This window comes from Megalops cyprinoides, chromosome 14 (genome assembly GCF_013368585.1).
Source record: "Megalops cyprinoides isolate fMegCyp1 chromosome 14, fMegCyp1.pri, whole genome shotgun sequence".
Classification (NCBI taxonomy): Eukaryota; Metazoa; Chordata; class Actinopteri; order Elopiformes; family Megalopidae; genus Megalops; species Megalops cyprinoides.
In genome coordinates this window covers 32,286,902-32,302,090 of record NC_050596.1, presented here as the reverse complement: position 1 = coordinate 32,302,090, position 15,189 = coordinate 32,286,902, and the positions used below count along the sequence as shown (strand labels likewise).

Sequence of the window (15,189 nt, the reverse complement as noted above, 5' to 3'; positions counted from 1 at the left end):
GTTCCAAATCCTATTTGCCTCTTTGTCTTGCGCGTTTCATTCCACTTGTTTTCTGAATGGAGCAGATGGGTGCCGGGGTCTTTGAGAAATACAGAGGCAGATGTTTCAATACTGTAAGAGAGGCTTTTCGTTCGGCGCGCGCATTTGCATTTTTACACGGCCCGACTGCTGGCCGACTGTGCAGCTCAGCCGCGAGCAGGCTGCCTATCAGGCACGTGGGACTTCATTTCATTTGAATGTAAAATCCATTGAGTACATTTAAATTATGTTGACTCAGAGGACAGGGCCGTGAACATTCATCATGATAAATCCTAACTGCCAGCCCCATAATCTGCATATTCCTTGAAAAGCAGGTCGGATGCAGTCATACATATTATAACCGCGGCATTACCGGTTCTCCCCGCTCCTTCGGTGCGTAAGAGCAATTTCAGAACCATGGACAAGTCCCCGGGCTCATAGCAACACGACACTATGAGACCGAAGCACATGACTGATGGAATCCGCCTGCCTTAAGTTTACAATCACTCTTGTGAAAAGGAGTACGTTGGCAAGGAAAATTTTAAGTCGTAAAAGGTTCATATGATTGTCTTGCGAATTGTGTAGGAAAATTACGACGGTCTCCTCGTCACTTGCGTGGATAGCGAACGTGGAAAATAAATCCACGTGCTCCAGGATGTCGTGAGCACAGCAACTGAACCGTGCTAACTGCAGCTCGCACCCTGCACATTCCGGATACAGTTTCCTCCCAAGCGATCGCGCGGAGCCTCGCTCCAACTGCCGGGGATGAGCGCCGTGCGCTAAACCTCGAGGGGTAACGTCACTCCCCCTGACAGATCCGCTTGTCTTCCATTCCCTACCTCCACATCGCTTTAGAAGACGACACGAACGCATCCATTTTTCAGCGCAATTTTGAAATGTTAATCAAACAAATTCTGACTCGACCTTTTTTCCCCCCTTCCTTTTTTCGGTGTCCGCGAGGCGTTCTTGGGCGGCTGGGTATGCACCCTGGCACGAGCGTATGTAAATAAAATAGGAGAAGGTCGCAGAAAGTGGACAGATTGCATCGAGGATGATTTGTGACAAAGGAGAAAGCATCAAGCTACAGCGGCTGTAACTTAAGGAAGGGGCTCATAGCAAAAGCGTGTTTACTCTCGGATTGAAGATATTTGTAATCATGCCTGTTCGGAGAGGTCATGTCGCACCACAAAATACGTTTCTGGGCATAATAATACGGAAATTCGAGGGACAAAGTAAGTGTTTTTTTCATTTATAGTAATGACATCATATATTGCCGTAAAGTGTTTTACCCAGCAAGACATATGTTCAGAGCTTCTCTTTCATTTTGTTTGTGCCCTAAAAGTAGGACTGAAAGCCAATTTAACGAAAACTGGGCGACTTAACATTTTCAAAGTAATTTTTAGGATGCAACTGGAAGGAATTATGAATGTTAAATGAAGTGTCTGACTACCTTTTCTTTGTGGACATGGAAATGTTATTGCAACAAACAGTGTAAGCGTCATGATATAGTTAACAGAAAATAACAGAAACAGAAAATACGAGTGGAAAAAATAAATAAAAAGAAAAAAAAATCCCAACAGGACGATTGATGAATACATTTAGTTGCATGTAGTGCGGTGCAGACGTATCACCACAGATACCTATAGTGATGCTCAACTCAAGTACTGCAATTCTTTGCTTGACATTTTTACAAATCGTAAAGGCCGTTAAAGCCCAGCAACGCTGAGACACTGATCCTTTTTCACCAAAAACGTAATGTTGAAAAAATATATGCACACGAACAATTCATATTTAGCTCTATGCATACAGACATATTGTGCACACTCATACAAAATCCAGCAGAATAGTACATACTTCCTCAGCAGAAAATGAAGTCCTTGATCTAAAATGCAGTGGACATAAGTTACTCCAGGGGTTTTAAGTCAGCATAAATATTTTGTTGTATTATTTATACCGTACAAATATTACAAAACGGTATTGATTTTTAACGCATGAGACAATGCATTGAGGCAGTTTGATTCTGAGCATTTTTATTCTATTCCGAGAGACTACTAGCTGTGTGCATCAGAGGAGGTGTTGGCTGCCTCCTTTGATGTGTATTGCTTATTAAACGTTTACATAGAAATTTTGAGCGTGTGCACACCTCAGGCCAATTAATTGTATTTTTTTCATGGGAAAGATCTTCTGTAAAGCCTCGTTGTTTGTCTTGCAGATAAGAAATTCATAATAGCCAACGCCAGAGTGCAGAACTGTGCGATCATCTACTGCAATGATGGCTTTTGCGAGATGACGGGCTTCTCCAGACCGGACGTCATGCAGAAGTCGTGCACCTGTGACTTCCTGCATGGCCAGCACACCAAACGGCACGCTATCGCCCAGGTGGCCCAGGCTCTTCTGGGATCCGAGGAGAGGAAGGTGGAGATCACCTACTACCGCAAAGACGGTGAGTACCTCGGCCCGGTCAGCGCTGATCCCGTACTTGAGTGTGTGTGTGCAGTCTCCGGATGGATTTGAGGTCGCGTCCCACTGCATCCTGAATGGAGGTTCCTGTCTGTTTGGGTACGGCTCTCAACAGTGTTTACGCCTCATAACTCGCAATGTGCAGCAGACTGCAAAGTAATTACTGTTCATCCTGGGATTCAGTGGGATGTTTCTGTTGAAACATCGCTTCCACTCTGGATAGGCTTTCTTCTACCAATGTGCCAGGGTGATTTATACTCTTTAGATGGCTGATTACTTTCCATAATGAACCATTTTGGTAACCAAAATCAGGCCTGAATGCCTCTAATGTCCACCGAGAGTTACCATGCCCACTGTTCTAGTGGATGCTGCTTTGTGTCTTGTTAGCAATACTCACAGGCACAATGCAGCCACATCCAAAGCAACTCGATTATAAGAAGCTTGGCAAAGCCCAGTGTTGTCTCCAGCACAAACATCTGAAACCGTAGCCACCTTAAACACGTGGTGATGGACAATCGAGGTTGCCTGGTGCATTAAACTTTCAGTGCATTATTGAAAGTTAAAGCACACGTGTTGCGATTGGATTGACTCTCTGCGTTGGTTGTGTCTGTGTCTGATTCCAGCAGATGCAACTTTGCTTTGCCAGTGATTAAAAAAAATGACTACAGAGACAATGGGAGGTTTTTCAGCTGCTGAATATCGCATGGAGACAAAAATCAGCCATGGTTCGATATGACAGCTTTCATTGTTTTGGGGAGAACGACATGGCATGCTGCTGAGAGAAAGTTTTAATCAGTGGTATCGCGTATCCGAAACGCAGGGGCAGACAGCCGACCTATAACAATGATCTCTCTCTCTCTCGCAGAAGAATAAAACTAGCATTGCGTAACCGTGGGGAGCTGTAATCAGCAGCTTTGCAGGTACAACAGCAGAAGGCTGAATATTGCAGTGCAATAAGGCCTGGCACAGAGGGGAAATTCAGCACCGTTCAGCAAATCATATCATCCGCTTTATTTAGACATGTTAACCATAAGCCTTTCTCGCTGCCTGAAAAGACTGAGATACAGTTTCATTGTAAAAAGGGGGGGCCTTGGTCGGGCTTTTGTCTGTTGCAAACAGAGCAGGCCCCAGATTTCTGTTTCTAAATTGGATCCTTTGTCAACAGGGAAGACGTGTTTGCGGAGTGACTTTGGTTGGCAGTTAAATAGCTGGTTTGAACTGTGACTGGCAGCAAATGAGATTTTAATGAATATAGCAAGGTCATGCAAGGTTTAATGTCGTTTCGGGAGAGTGACGCTAATGTCTGTGAAAGTGAGTCTGCACTGGGCGTCCTTTACCACAGCATATTTAGCAGCTTCATCAACCTGCATATTATCATATTTCACAAATGCACGGATGACAGGTGAACAAATAGTGTTGTGTGCCGGAATCCTGAAACAAGAATGCATCTCCCAGGACTATGCAATGAAAATTGAATCTGGTCATTTGCATCAAAACTTTGCATGTAAACAAATGTGCCTAGCAAACGACCAGCAAAGGGGTTGTTCAGTTCTCGACGGCATGTTTGGGAGCAGACTCAAACGTTTCGTTATGTTCTGGTGGCATATTTGTTGGAATCGATTCAAACCAGTGATGGTGCTGCAGTGGACGGCAAAGTGATGTTGCAGATAATGAACTGCACTTGTAACCAAAAGGTTGCAGGGTCAAATCCCAGGTGGGGCTGCAACCTTCAGCGAAGGTTTGGGGAGATTAATTTGCCTCACTTCAGAGGAGTGATGCTGTGTGGAAATGGAAGCGCTACATCTCCGTGGACGAGGGCACTGCATAGCAAATGAGCTGTGCACCCCGCTCTCTGCGCCCCGCTCTCTGCGCCCCGCTCTGTGCGCCCCGCTCTCTGCGCCCCGCTCTCTGCGCCCCGCTCTCTGCGCCCCGCTCTCTGCGCCCCGCTCTGTGCGCCCCGCTCTCTGCGCCCCGCTCTCTGCGCCCCGCTCTCTGCGCCCCGCTCTGTGCGCCCCGCTCTGTGCGCCCCGCTCTCTGCGCCCCGCTCTGTGCGCCCCGCTCTCTGCGCCCCGCTCTCTGCGCCCCGCGCTGTGCGCCCCGCTCTCTGCGCCCCGCTCTGTGCGCCCCGCTCTCTGCGCCCCGCTCTCCGCGCCCCGCTCTCCGCGCCCCGCTCTCCGCGCCCCGCTCTGTGCGCCCGCTCTCCGCGCCCCGCTCTCCGCGCCCCGCGCTGTGCGCCCCGCGCTGTGCGCCCCGCTCTCTGCGCCCCGCACTCTGCGCCCCGCTCTCCGCGCCCCGCTCTCCGCGCCCCGCTCTCCGCGCCCCGCTCTCCGCGCCCCGCGCTGTGCGCCCCGCTCTCTGCGCCCCGCTCTCTGCGCCCCGCTCTCCGCGCCCCGCTCTCCGCGCCCCGCTCTCTGCGCCCCGCGCTGTGCACCCCGCTCTCTGCGCCCCGCTCTCTGCGCCCCGCTCTCTGCGCCCCGCGCTGTGCACCCCGCTCTCTGCGCCCCGCTCTGTGCGCCCCGCTCTCTGCGCCCCGCTCTCCGCGCCCCGCTCTCCGCGCCCCGCGCTCTGCGCCCCGCTCTCTGTGCCCCGCTCTCCGCGCCCCGCTCCCCGCGCCCCGCTCTCTGCGCCCCGCGCCCCGCTCTCCGCGCCCCGCGCCCCAATCTCCGCGCCCCGCGCTCCGAGCCCCGCGCTGTGAGCCCCGCGCTGTGAGCCCCGCTCTCTGCGCCCCGCTCTCTGCGCCCCGCTCCCCGCGCCCCGCTCTCTGCGCCCCGCGCCCCGCTCTCCGCGCCCCGCGCCCCAATCTCCGCGCCCCGCGCTCCGAGCCCCGCGCTGTGAGCCCCGCGCTGTGAGCCCCGCGCTCTGCGCCCCGCTCTCCGCGCTCTGCGCCCCGCTCTCTGCGCCCCGCGCTGTGAGCCCCGCGCCCCGCTCTCTGCGCCCCGCGCTCCGCGCCCCGCGCCCCGCTCTCTGCGCCCCGCGCCCCGCACCCCGCGCTCTGCACCCCGCGCCCCGCTCGGAGGTGTGCGCCGGCAGGCGGGTGTGAGCCAGCAGATGCTGAATATGTGCCGTTTCAGGGTTTTTGTTTTCTAGCACGCGCTCACTCGCACCCCGTCAATCACCGCAGTGCGATGCTTTTAATGAGGACGCAAATAGCTTACATGATATTGATCTGCAATCCTGCAGAACAATTAGGATAAATCAGTGTCTGTCTGTGGCTTTTTCTGCGCTGTCCTTCACTCAGCTGTTAAAACCTCAGACTCTCTGACAGGCAAAGTGCTGTCAGAATCTCTATTACACAATGATTTACTATAAAGGTGTAAAAGTCTCTGGTGGAAAAAAAGGGCCGTAATTGCAACCCGGTAAGAAAAGGTTTTGACTTTGAATTTCACGTCAGGGCTTAGTTGTAGTTCATTGATTTCTCCCCATGGGTACTCCGCAGAACCAATTTCCTCTCATCCCTCTTAATTCCAACCTCTAGTGTTCTGAGGAATGGCCAGTGTGCTTAAAAAAAGGAAGGATTCCCTTGCCTATGCTGAATCAGAATACAGCAGTACCTGTGATATGATGTGTGTGTGTGTGTGTGTGTGTGTGTGTGTGTGTGTGCGCGTGCGTGTGTGTGTGTGCGCATGTATCCTTTTAGTGAACCATAAAAAATAAATTTCCCAGATGTACTCCATTTTTGTCATTCAGGGAATATTTCATTTCGTGTTTCTCAGAACTGAAGTGCCCCGATCAGGGGAGCCAGATGCTTCCGGTATCATTACCTGGGCTCTGTTTATCTGTCTGTCACTACCTCCTCATATTGTGCTGATCCTTCTCCTCCTGCGAGTGCCTCCTACACAGAGGTCCGCACAGTGCGCCTCCTTACGCCCTGCTCACTGCGTCTCCCCTACACCCTGCACACTGTGTCTCCCTACGCCCTGCACACCGCGTCTCCCTACGCCCTGCACACTGCGTCTCCCTACGCCCTGCACCCTGCGTCTCCCTACACCCTGCACACTGCGTCTCCCTACACCCTGCACACTGCGTCTCCCTACGCCCTGCACACCGTGTCTCCCTACGCCCTGCACACCGTGTCTCCCTACGCCCTGCACACTGTGTCTCCCTACGCCCTGCACACCGCGTCTCCCTACGCCCTGCACCCTGCGTCTCCCTACGCCCTGCACCCTGCGTCTCCCTACGCCCTGCACCCTGCGTCTCCCTACGCCCTACACACTGTGTCTCCCTACGCCCTGCACACCGTGTCTCCCTACGCCCTGCACACTGTGTCTCCCTACGCCCTGCAGGGCGTAGCAGCGAGTGTTCTGGAGGCAGCATTCTGTGCCACCTGAAGGTGCAGGACCAGCTGACCTGCAGGGCGCAGCTGCTACCGAGCGCTTAACTCAGACCTCTTTGCCGGGGTTACGCACTCACAGCCAGGGCGTGTTTTCCACTGGTCTTACCCACGGCGAGGCAGAGCGTCCAGCCAAACGCCAGGACCTGTAATCAGAGCGTAATGAACAGCCACCAGATATGCACCGCTATCCAGATCTCTACATTTTTAATCCGCAGGTGGCTGCAGTCAGTCAAAAGGTCTCTCCCCTCTAATCAAGAGGAAATCCAAGTCCGACACCCTGCCATGTCAGACAGATAGTTTTACAGTCTGCGTGTGGAACAGCTGGAAATGTGCAGCGGGCGGCGGTCGCCTTTACTGCGCACGACTACTGCCAGCCGGCCAATCAGATTTCTTATTCACTGACTGATGATGACGGGCCTGCAGACTTGATGTAAGCTGAGATGTAAGACCCTTTGCAGTCTATCGAATGGAGGCACCAATCACTGAGTCTGTATGTGAAGGGGGGGAGCGACAGGCTGCATCACTGCGCCCCCTCACCCACACCTCCTCATTGGCCCTCTGAGCTGTCTCCCTGAGCTCCCCAGCGGAGACCCGGCCACAGATCCATTCAGACTGTGAGCGACCCACCGCTGGTAGAGACGTGGTTAATGACCAGGGAAGCAGCTGGGGGAAGAGCTCTGTGTGGATACCGCACAAATGCGCTAGAGATGGCCTCATATATCGGGGCTCTCACAGCTTTCCCCATGCTGAAGGAGGTGGTAGGAGGTTGCGTTTTCGGCACACGTGCGAATCAGATGAACGTGCTGGAAGCTCGGGGTTTTGTATAGTGAAACTGTGCCGGTGCTCGGAGAGGGCACGGGTGTCTGTTGCTATGCACGTGCCGCTGTGGTTCTGTGTGGAGTATGGCACATGGGCATGCACCCAGCGAAGCCGATACGCTAACAGGCCAGCGAGGTTTGCAAACACCTACAGCAAACAGCAGCAAGGCAAACAGGTGAAGAGTGTGCATCCCGCCAGACCTCAACACAGAGTCGGCCTCACCTACGGCGAGGTGCTAGCTGTCTCTCTCTGTCTGTCTCTCTACCTCCTTTCTCTCGCTCTCTGTCTCTCTGTCTCTCTGTCTCCTTTCTCTCTCTCTCTCTCTGTCTCTCTCTGTCTGTCTGTCTCTCTGTCTTCTTTCTCTCTCTCTCTCTCCGTCATCTCTTTTTCCTGATTACCACCATTGCATTCATCAAAATGAGTATCACAGCTGATTGTATCAATCCAATGAGATCTGTTCACCAGGATTACACTGAGGGTACCAGGCAAATTTCTGAGATTTCTGTCCCCCTCAGATGACTGGCAGCTGGATTTGCCATCTCTGCAGCGTAGAGCTCTGGCCACTGTGTGTGTGTGTGTGTGTGTGTGTGTGTGTGTGTGAGGGGGCTTTGGTTCAATTGTCATTTTGCATTCCGCACAAACACAGTTTGTCCAGCCTAAAAGGCTGTGAGGCTGCGTAGATTCTGTGAATCCTGAAGGGACTGTTCGAAATGCCGGTGTCTGGAGAATCTATCTGACAGCCGGGTCCGCGCGTTCTTGGCTCGTTCTGTGGGCCTGCGTTGAAAAGTTAAGCTGCTTAAGCCCACAGTATGGCTGAAAATTGAAACAGAAGGACAGCATAGACTGCAGTAATACAGGCCCAAGTCCTGCCCATGAAATGGGGCCTTTTTTGGGTTTTGCTTCTGACAGTAAGCCGCTGCTGTGTAATTTGGAAGTGCTTTAGCTAGGAATTGTTGTAATACATGATTGTTATTTGCAGATTTCTCGCTATTTATTGATTTTTTGGCAGATGTAATGTATTTTTATTTAAAGCCACAACATCGGGTGGTGTTAGATGACGTTTAATAAGAATAATTTTCCCAATTCATGTTTAATAAAATGGATAATATAGACCTTTTCAGATTTTTGAAATGATTTGGAATGATGGTTGGTGGTGTGTACTGTTGGTGAGCGCGTCACCGCTGATGGAGCAGATGTTAGTGTTAGCGGCTGCGGGCTCCGCCAGCCCAGCTCTGGTCCCCAGCGTTGCGTTGATGTTGCGTCCCACCGAAACCCCACGCCATACAGAGCGACCGGTGCCTGGAATTAAACGGGTGAGTTTGTAGGGCGGGTGGGCTGTCTCTGACACACTGGGGGGGGTGTGGCCTTAGTGGGTGTCAGGTTTCAGAGCCTGAGCTCCCCCACACGCCCCCCACCGCCCCCGGAGAACCCGCTGCGGAGCAGGATCAAGGGGTTTCGAGGGTGTAGGTGTGCAGCATGAGCCCTGGATGACTGCTCCCCAAAAGGCCGCATGCATTTTTCATCACCCCCGGCCTATCGGGTCGCACCCCTCTGTTGCAAAGCGCTGCGCTGCTGTCTTCGTTTGGGTCTGGTACGAGTGAAGCCAGCCTCACTGCAGAGAGCACGTTCACGCAAAATAAAACCAAACTTACTGCATCTGATTTTAGCTCAGGTGATGCAGAAACCGTGGCAACCGAGCCGCGGCATTCTGAACCAACGCTCACACAACGAGGTGTCCCGTGCCCCCTCCAGGTGAACGCAGGTGCGAAGGAGAAGGGCTGTGTGGGAGATCAGTGCTTTTAAGCAAAAAAAGCTCGATTTATTTGCATATTAAATCTGCTAGATATTCCTCCTTTTCCTCCAGCAATCAGCAGTTTGGCAGCCCCTTTTTAACGGGATGGAGGAGGGAAGGCAGGAGGTAGTCAGTGTGTCAGAGAGGACCGTGGGTAGGGGGGAGTGTGCATGCGATCAAGGAAACACGCCTGCTCCAGAAATCCAGATATTGCTTAATATTGAATGGATATTTCCGTCTCAGGGAAACCTTCTTGAATCGCGTCCAGTGGCCACGGAGCCGTCTGCGTGAATTATTGATGGCCGCAGCTTTCTCTCTGGAGTTTGCCAGCCGAGAGGCCGGCGTCTGCGCGTGTGTATTTTCTCTCTGGCGCACGCTGACACCAGCCCAGCGAGCAGATGAAGAGCCTCACCGTAACGCCGCAGATAATGAGTGGAATGTGGCAGGAGTAAATAGCACCACGTCGGCCCTGTTGGATCACCCCTTCGTGTCACATCGTCTTAACAAATTACAGGCGCGGTGCGGCAAAACCGCCGCAATCGCCTGCAAAATCTCTACCTGGATTCCGAATGGTAAATGTCTGGGGCTAAAAATACCAGGCAGCGCAGAGCGCTATATTTGTCTTGTTCACTCTCAGCTGTCGGTGACAGGCTGGTCTAACGCTGCACAATTGGCTTCACGCGCTTGTCAGGTGAATATTTCACTGTAATATTTAAAGAGCTTAATATCTGGAAGCGTTGCTGTGCATTCAGTCTGGAACCGCAGGGATGGCTTTGTCAGCTGGAGAATCAGCATAGAACTGATACATCATGCTATTCATGTATAAAGAAACCTGATCGTGGTTATCAAATGTTTTGGTGTTCAGAATCAAGTGGATTGATTGGTCAGAAGCTTTGTACAGGGTCACTTCAATCTAAGCGCAAATGAAAGTGTGTTTCAGGCCAGGCTTGCCGTTGCTCGTACCCCTGCTCCTGCTCTCTCTGCTGCGGAATGGAGCAGGGAGAGGGCAGCGTGGCAGTGCCTTAAACTTGCTGTAAAATGGAGTGGGAGTTTAGAGGAGCGCACTCAGGTCAGCTGTGAGGGAGTGAGAGCCGTGCTGGGCGTGTGGAGAGGGAGGAGGAAGGGAGCCCACACCTAACACCCCACTGCAGCACCTGCAGGGAGACCCTCACACACCCCTGCAGCACCCGCAGGGAGACCCTAACATCCCACTGCAGCACCTGCAGGGAGACCCTAACACACCCCTGCAGCACCCGCAGGGAGACCCTAAAACCCCCAACACCCCACTGCAGCACCCGCAGGGAGGCCCTAAAACCCCCAACACCCCACTGCAGCACCCGCAGGGAGGCCCTAAAACCCCCAACACCCCACTGCAGCACCCGCAGGGAGGCCCTAAAACCCCCAACACCCCACTGCAGCACCCGCAAGGAGACCCTAACATCCCACTGCAGCATCCGCAGGCAGGCCCTAACATCCCACTGCAGCACCCCCAAGGAGGCCCTAACACCCCCCTGAAGCACCTGCAGGGAGACCCTAACACCCCACTGCAGCACCTGCAGGGAGACCCTAAAACCCCCAACACCCCACTGCAGCACCCGCAAGGAGACCCTAACATCCCACTGCAGCATCCGCAGGGAGACCCTAACACCCCACTGCAGCACCCCCAAGGAGGCCCTAAAACCCCCCTGAAGCACCTGCAGGGAGACCCTAACACCCCACTGCAGCACCTGCAGGGAGACCCTAACACACCTCTGCAGCACCCGCAGGGAGACCCTAACACCCCACTGCAGCACCTGCAGGGAGACCCTAAAACCCCCAACACCCCACTGCAGCACCCACAGGGAGACCCTAACACCCCACTGCAGCATCCGCAGGCAGGCCCTAACATCCCACTGCAGCACCCCCAAGGAGGCCCTAACACCCCACTGCAGCATCCGCAGGGAGACCCTAACACCCCACTGCAGCACCTGCAGGGAGGCCCTAACATCCCACTGCAGCACCCCCAAGGAGGCCCTAACACCCCCCTGAAGCACCTGCAGGGAGACCCTAACACCCCCCTGCAGCACCTTTGCGGTGTCAGTGGTGAACCCCAAAAACCCACTGGCAGCTGTGTTATCTTCTGTTAGTAGTCAACCCTAAGATGTCACTTTGGGAGCTGTGTCTTCCATCAGTGTTGAATACTAACAGCCCACTAACTCATGTAGCTCTTTGTGGTTGAGTTTGGGAAAGTGTTGCAAATCAGCTTTTAATTGCATTAATCTGTACATTTCTACAAACAAAAAGATAACCAAAAAGTGAGGTATGATGTAGCCTCCATGTTTTACAACAATAATATTAAGGGTCTTGAATTAATCATAAATATTCAGCTGTATAAATGCATTAAATGTAAGACAGTGTTTCTGCTACACAAGGGTAGTGTTGTGTAGTCACAAAGACTAAAACTTACAAACATACGTGTCTTTGCAAACTCATTCTGCACAGCACTTTGCTCTATTCCATTGCACTGGAGTATCCTATCTGATCCTATTTTCTATTAAAAAAGCACTCTACGCTAGCTTAGCACTTAACCCAGTATCTTACTGACTTCTTCTAATACTTCTCGATAACTGCTCTTACCACAGTGATGCACTTACTTGGAAGTTGCTCTGCGTAAGAGCGTCTGCTAAATGACATAATGTAGTGGAGTAGTTCCTCTCTTCCAAAAAGTCTGTGAAATATATGACTTTTCTAATTTGGCCATTGGAGTAAGCTGTCTAGCTACTGGACATGACAGACTGCTGATGCCGTTATTGTGAAAGAATGATATTCCAGTTTCTGTAGTTGCATGTTAATGCGAATCTTTACACACCTAAGATCAACTGTTTTTACTTATCTTGTTAAGCCACTCCATTTTAAAGTATATTATTAATATGCAGTAACGGCATGTAATTATGAAGTTTTTGCCCTCTTGCCTTGCTTGTACCTTTATAGTGGGTTTTCTCAAAATGCCAATATGCACTCTGTAATTATCTGAGGCCCAGTGTAACATTGCCATAGCAACCGAATCCCTGCAGCAAATATAGAATCATATTCTGCGCTTGTCTAATCCACGGTGGCAGACTTCTTTCTCCTCAAGGTGAGGGTCGCATCACGTTTGAGCCGCCAGCTGTTTTCGTAAATATTGCATTATCTGTTTCATTGACAGAATTAGCTCAGAGATGAATTTCCCACTCCATTCAGAATGCCACTGTGATTGGACACGCACACACACACGCGCATGCAGGCACACGCACACACACACACACACACACAGGGAAGTCACATTGACCACAATCACCATATATACAGTATTGTCACAACTCAACTGGAGAAAATAGAAAATAATATGTTAACGTTATTAAAACTTGAATCAAATCACTGATTAAAAACCTCATACCTGCTTTGAGTGGCTCACTTGGCAAGGCACTGGCTTTGAGACCAAGCTCAGCCGGGGTTTGAAATCGGCCCTGCTATTTTCCAGCAAATACCCGGATGCCACAGTAGAGGGGTAGGGGTGGGTAGGCTGACCAGAGTTTCCTTGTCTCACCACTCTCAGGCATGCTGAGATTCAGGAGCTGCTCGGATGACATCACTGGAGTAGCACCAATCCTCCAATAAGCCCCACTACACTACATTGCACTGTGGGACTTGAAGTTGTAAATAGTTACTGGCTGAGGAAGATTCTATTAGTCTCAGCTCAGAACCCCTGCCTGAGAGCAGTTGTTCTGGTGATATGAGATTAATATATTATTGGCAGTTCCAAACAGGGCTGCATAAAAGGTACCAGCCGTGTATTCTTCAACTGAAATACATTAACTGGATTTCGGAGAATGGCAGGTGCAGATAAAAATAGGTCCTTTTGCCAGCTAATTCAGTACAAACTTGAAATTACATTGGGCAGCTATGAAAAACAGCAATGAATGATGGCAGGTACTAATCCCTGTACAAATGAAAATGTGAAACATGAATTGGGTTCTTTGATATTTTTCTTCTTGACATCTTGCTGAAGTATAGCACAGCCAAATATAACACAGAGCTGCCATAAATCAGGGTATGTGTGAAATGTGTCCTTTTGGCAATATTAGAAATGACTTATTCCTGACATTATTAAAGGCATGGAATATTAAAATGCGGAATTTAGAGGTGTGTGATCATGTCATTTTTTTGCCCATGAATGTACACTCCACTCGTAAAAAGCATCGGATGCATATGTGGAAGGGTTTTTAATGACAGTGTTATTTTTTTTTCTTGGCACCGCAGCAGTGGGAAAGCAGATCAGGTTATCCCTCCGTTCATAATTGATGATATGTGTCCTTATAGGCTGTAGTACAGAGTCATGTGATGGATTGGACTGGACATGCATGGATCCTATACTTGTTTAATAATACAGATCTGTTTAATGATACCTCTAATCAACAGATCAGTCTTGTTTATACACACTGATCTGGGACCTCTGCCAAAGCACTGACAGTTCCAGTATGAAGCAGATCATTGCATACAATCTGCTTAATTTTTAAACAACATTTATTGTATTTCCAGCTAATGTATTCCGTTGGATCGCACACTCCACTGTGTAATTCTGTTAAGGAGTAAAATGAAAAATGAAGCATTCATGACCTATTGATTTCCACTGCAAATGTATTTTGAAAGATTAGAAGCAGATTTTTTTTTAGCAGCAAATTAAAAAAAAACAAAAGGGTCTGTGATATCAGCCTTCCATTTTCCTTTAGAGCATGCTGCACTTGAATTGGAGTTTGAAAGAATCACACTATCCACAAAATGTAAGCAGACACAAGGGCCTCTTAGCCTGGTTTCAGACAGTCCCTGTCTATCAGGCCTCGTGTACATCCCTGGATTAAATCAACAAAAGCATTTTTTTAACTCGCAGTTCGGAAAAAGTAAGACTTGCATTTCATTGTGAGTCAAGGTTAAGCACAAGCGTCGAGTCTCCCAAGTGGTTCAGACAGCAAAAGCACTTGCTCCAAGCACTTTTAGCCTTTGGCCCGAGTTCAAAACCAGCCTTGTCATTGACTGACAATGACCAGGAGCCCATAGCAGCAGAACAAATTGGCTGCGCTCTGCTGGGGATAGGTTGGGAAGGTCAGCCAGGGTCTCCTCCTCACTCTCTGCTCAGCACCGTTCGACTTGCTGGGATACGTGTGAGGGACTCAGTCAGTGTCGGGAGGATGCTCCTGTTCTCCCATGATGCAACACAGGTCATGCCTTCCCTCCAGGACCACTGTGGCGCTTATGCCGTGGAGACAGTGGACACAGGTGTACCTGCGTTTTGGAGGATTGCAAATGCCTTGCACCTTCACCCCCTCCCCCCAACTTTTTGACTTCAGAGGTTGTCTTTGCACTCATCATGAGCTTAAATGTATAAAAGGAAAGTTTTTAAATTTCAGTGTAAAAAGGGCTAAAATGTGGAAATATAAATAAGCAAAAAGAAAAAAAAATGATGACTGAATCAAGCATACAGCATTTCTGTAATTATTGCAGGTATTTCTGCATGTGATTTTATGTATTTGAGTTTATTAATAAGCGTGTGTAAAAAAAAAAGGGGGGGGGGACTTCTGTGAGTCCAGGTTCAAGGGCAAAGATGTCTGATTTATGTGATCGATACCCAGTAGGAGTGGCGTGTTCCTGGCTCTCCTGAGATGAGATTTAAGGTGACCTATAAAAAAGCAGAGTTGTGCTTTTTCAGGGCCATCGGCGCTGACCTCTGCTGTCCAGGATCTGAAGCAAAGCC

The 15,189-nt window shown here is 50.5% G+C and overlaps 1 protein-coding gene across 1 annotated transcript in view; it reads left to right on the top strand.

The window, feature by feature from the left end:
• The first annotated feature begins 691 nt into the window (after nucleotides 1-691).
• The window catches only part of LOC118789040 (potassium voltage-gated channel subfamily H member 7-like), a 72,975-nt gene continuing 58,477 nt past the window's right edge, over nucleotides 692-15,189 (top strand). Inside the window, exons 1-2 of the mRNA XM_036545328.1 lie at nucleotides 692-1,250; nucleotides 2,231-2,461. Of these exons, the coding sequence (XP_036401221.1) occupies nucleotides 1,175-1,250; nucleotides 2,231-2,461 (307 nt within the window). The 5' untranslated portion in view covers nucleotides 692-1,174. The remainder of the gene's footprint in view (nucleotides 1,251-2,230; nucleotides 2,462-15,189) is intronic.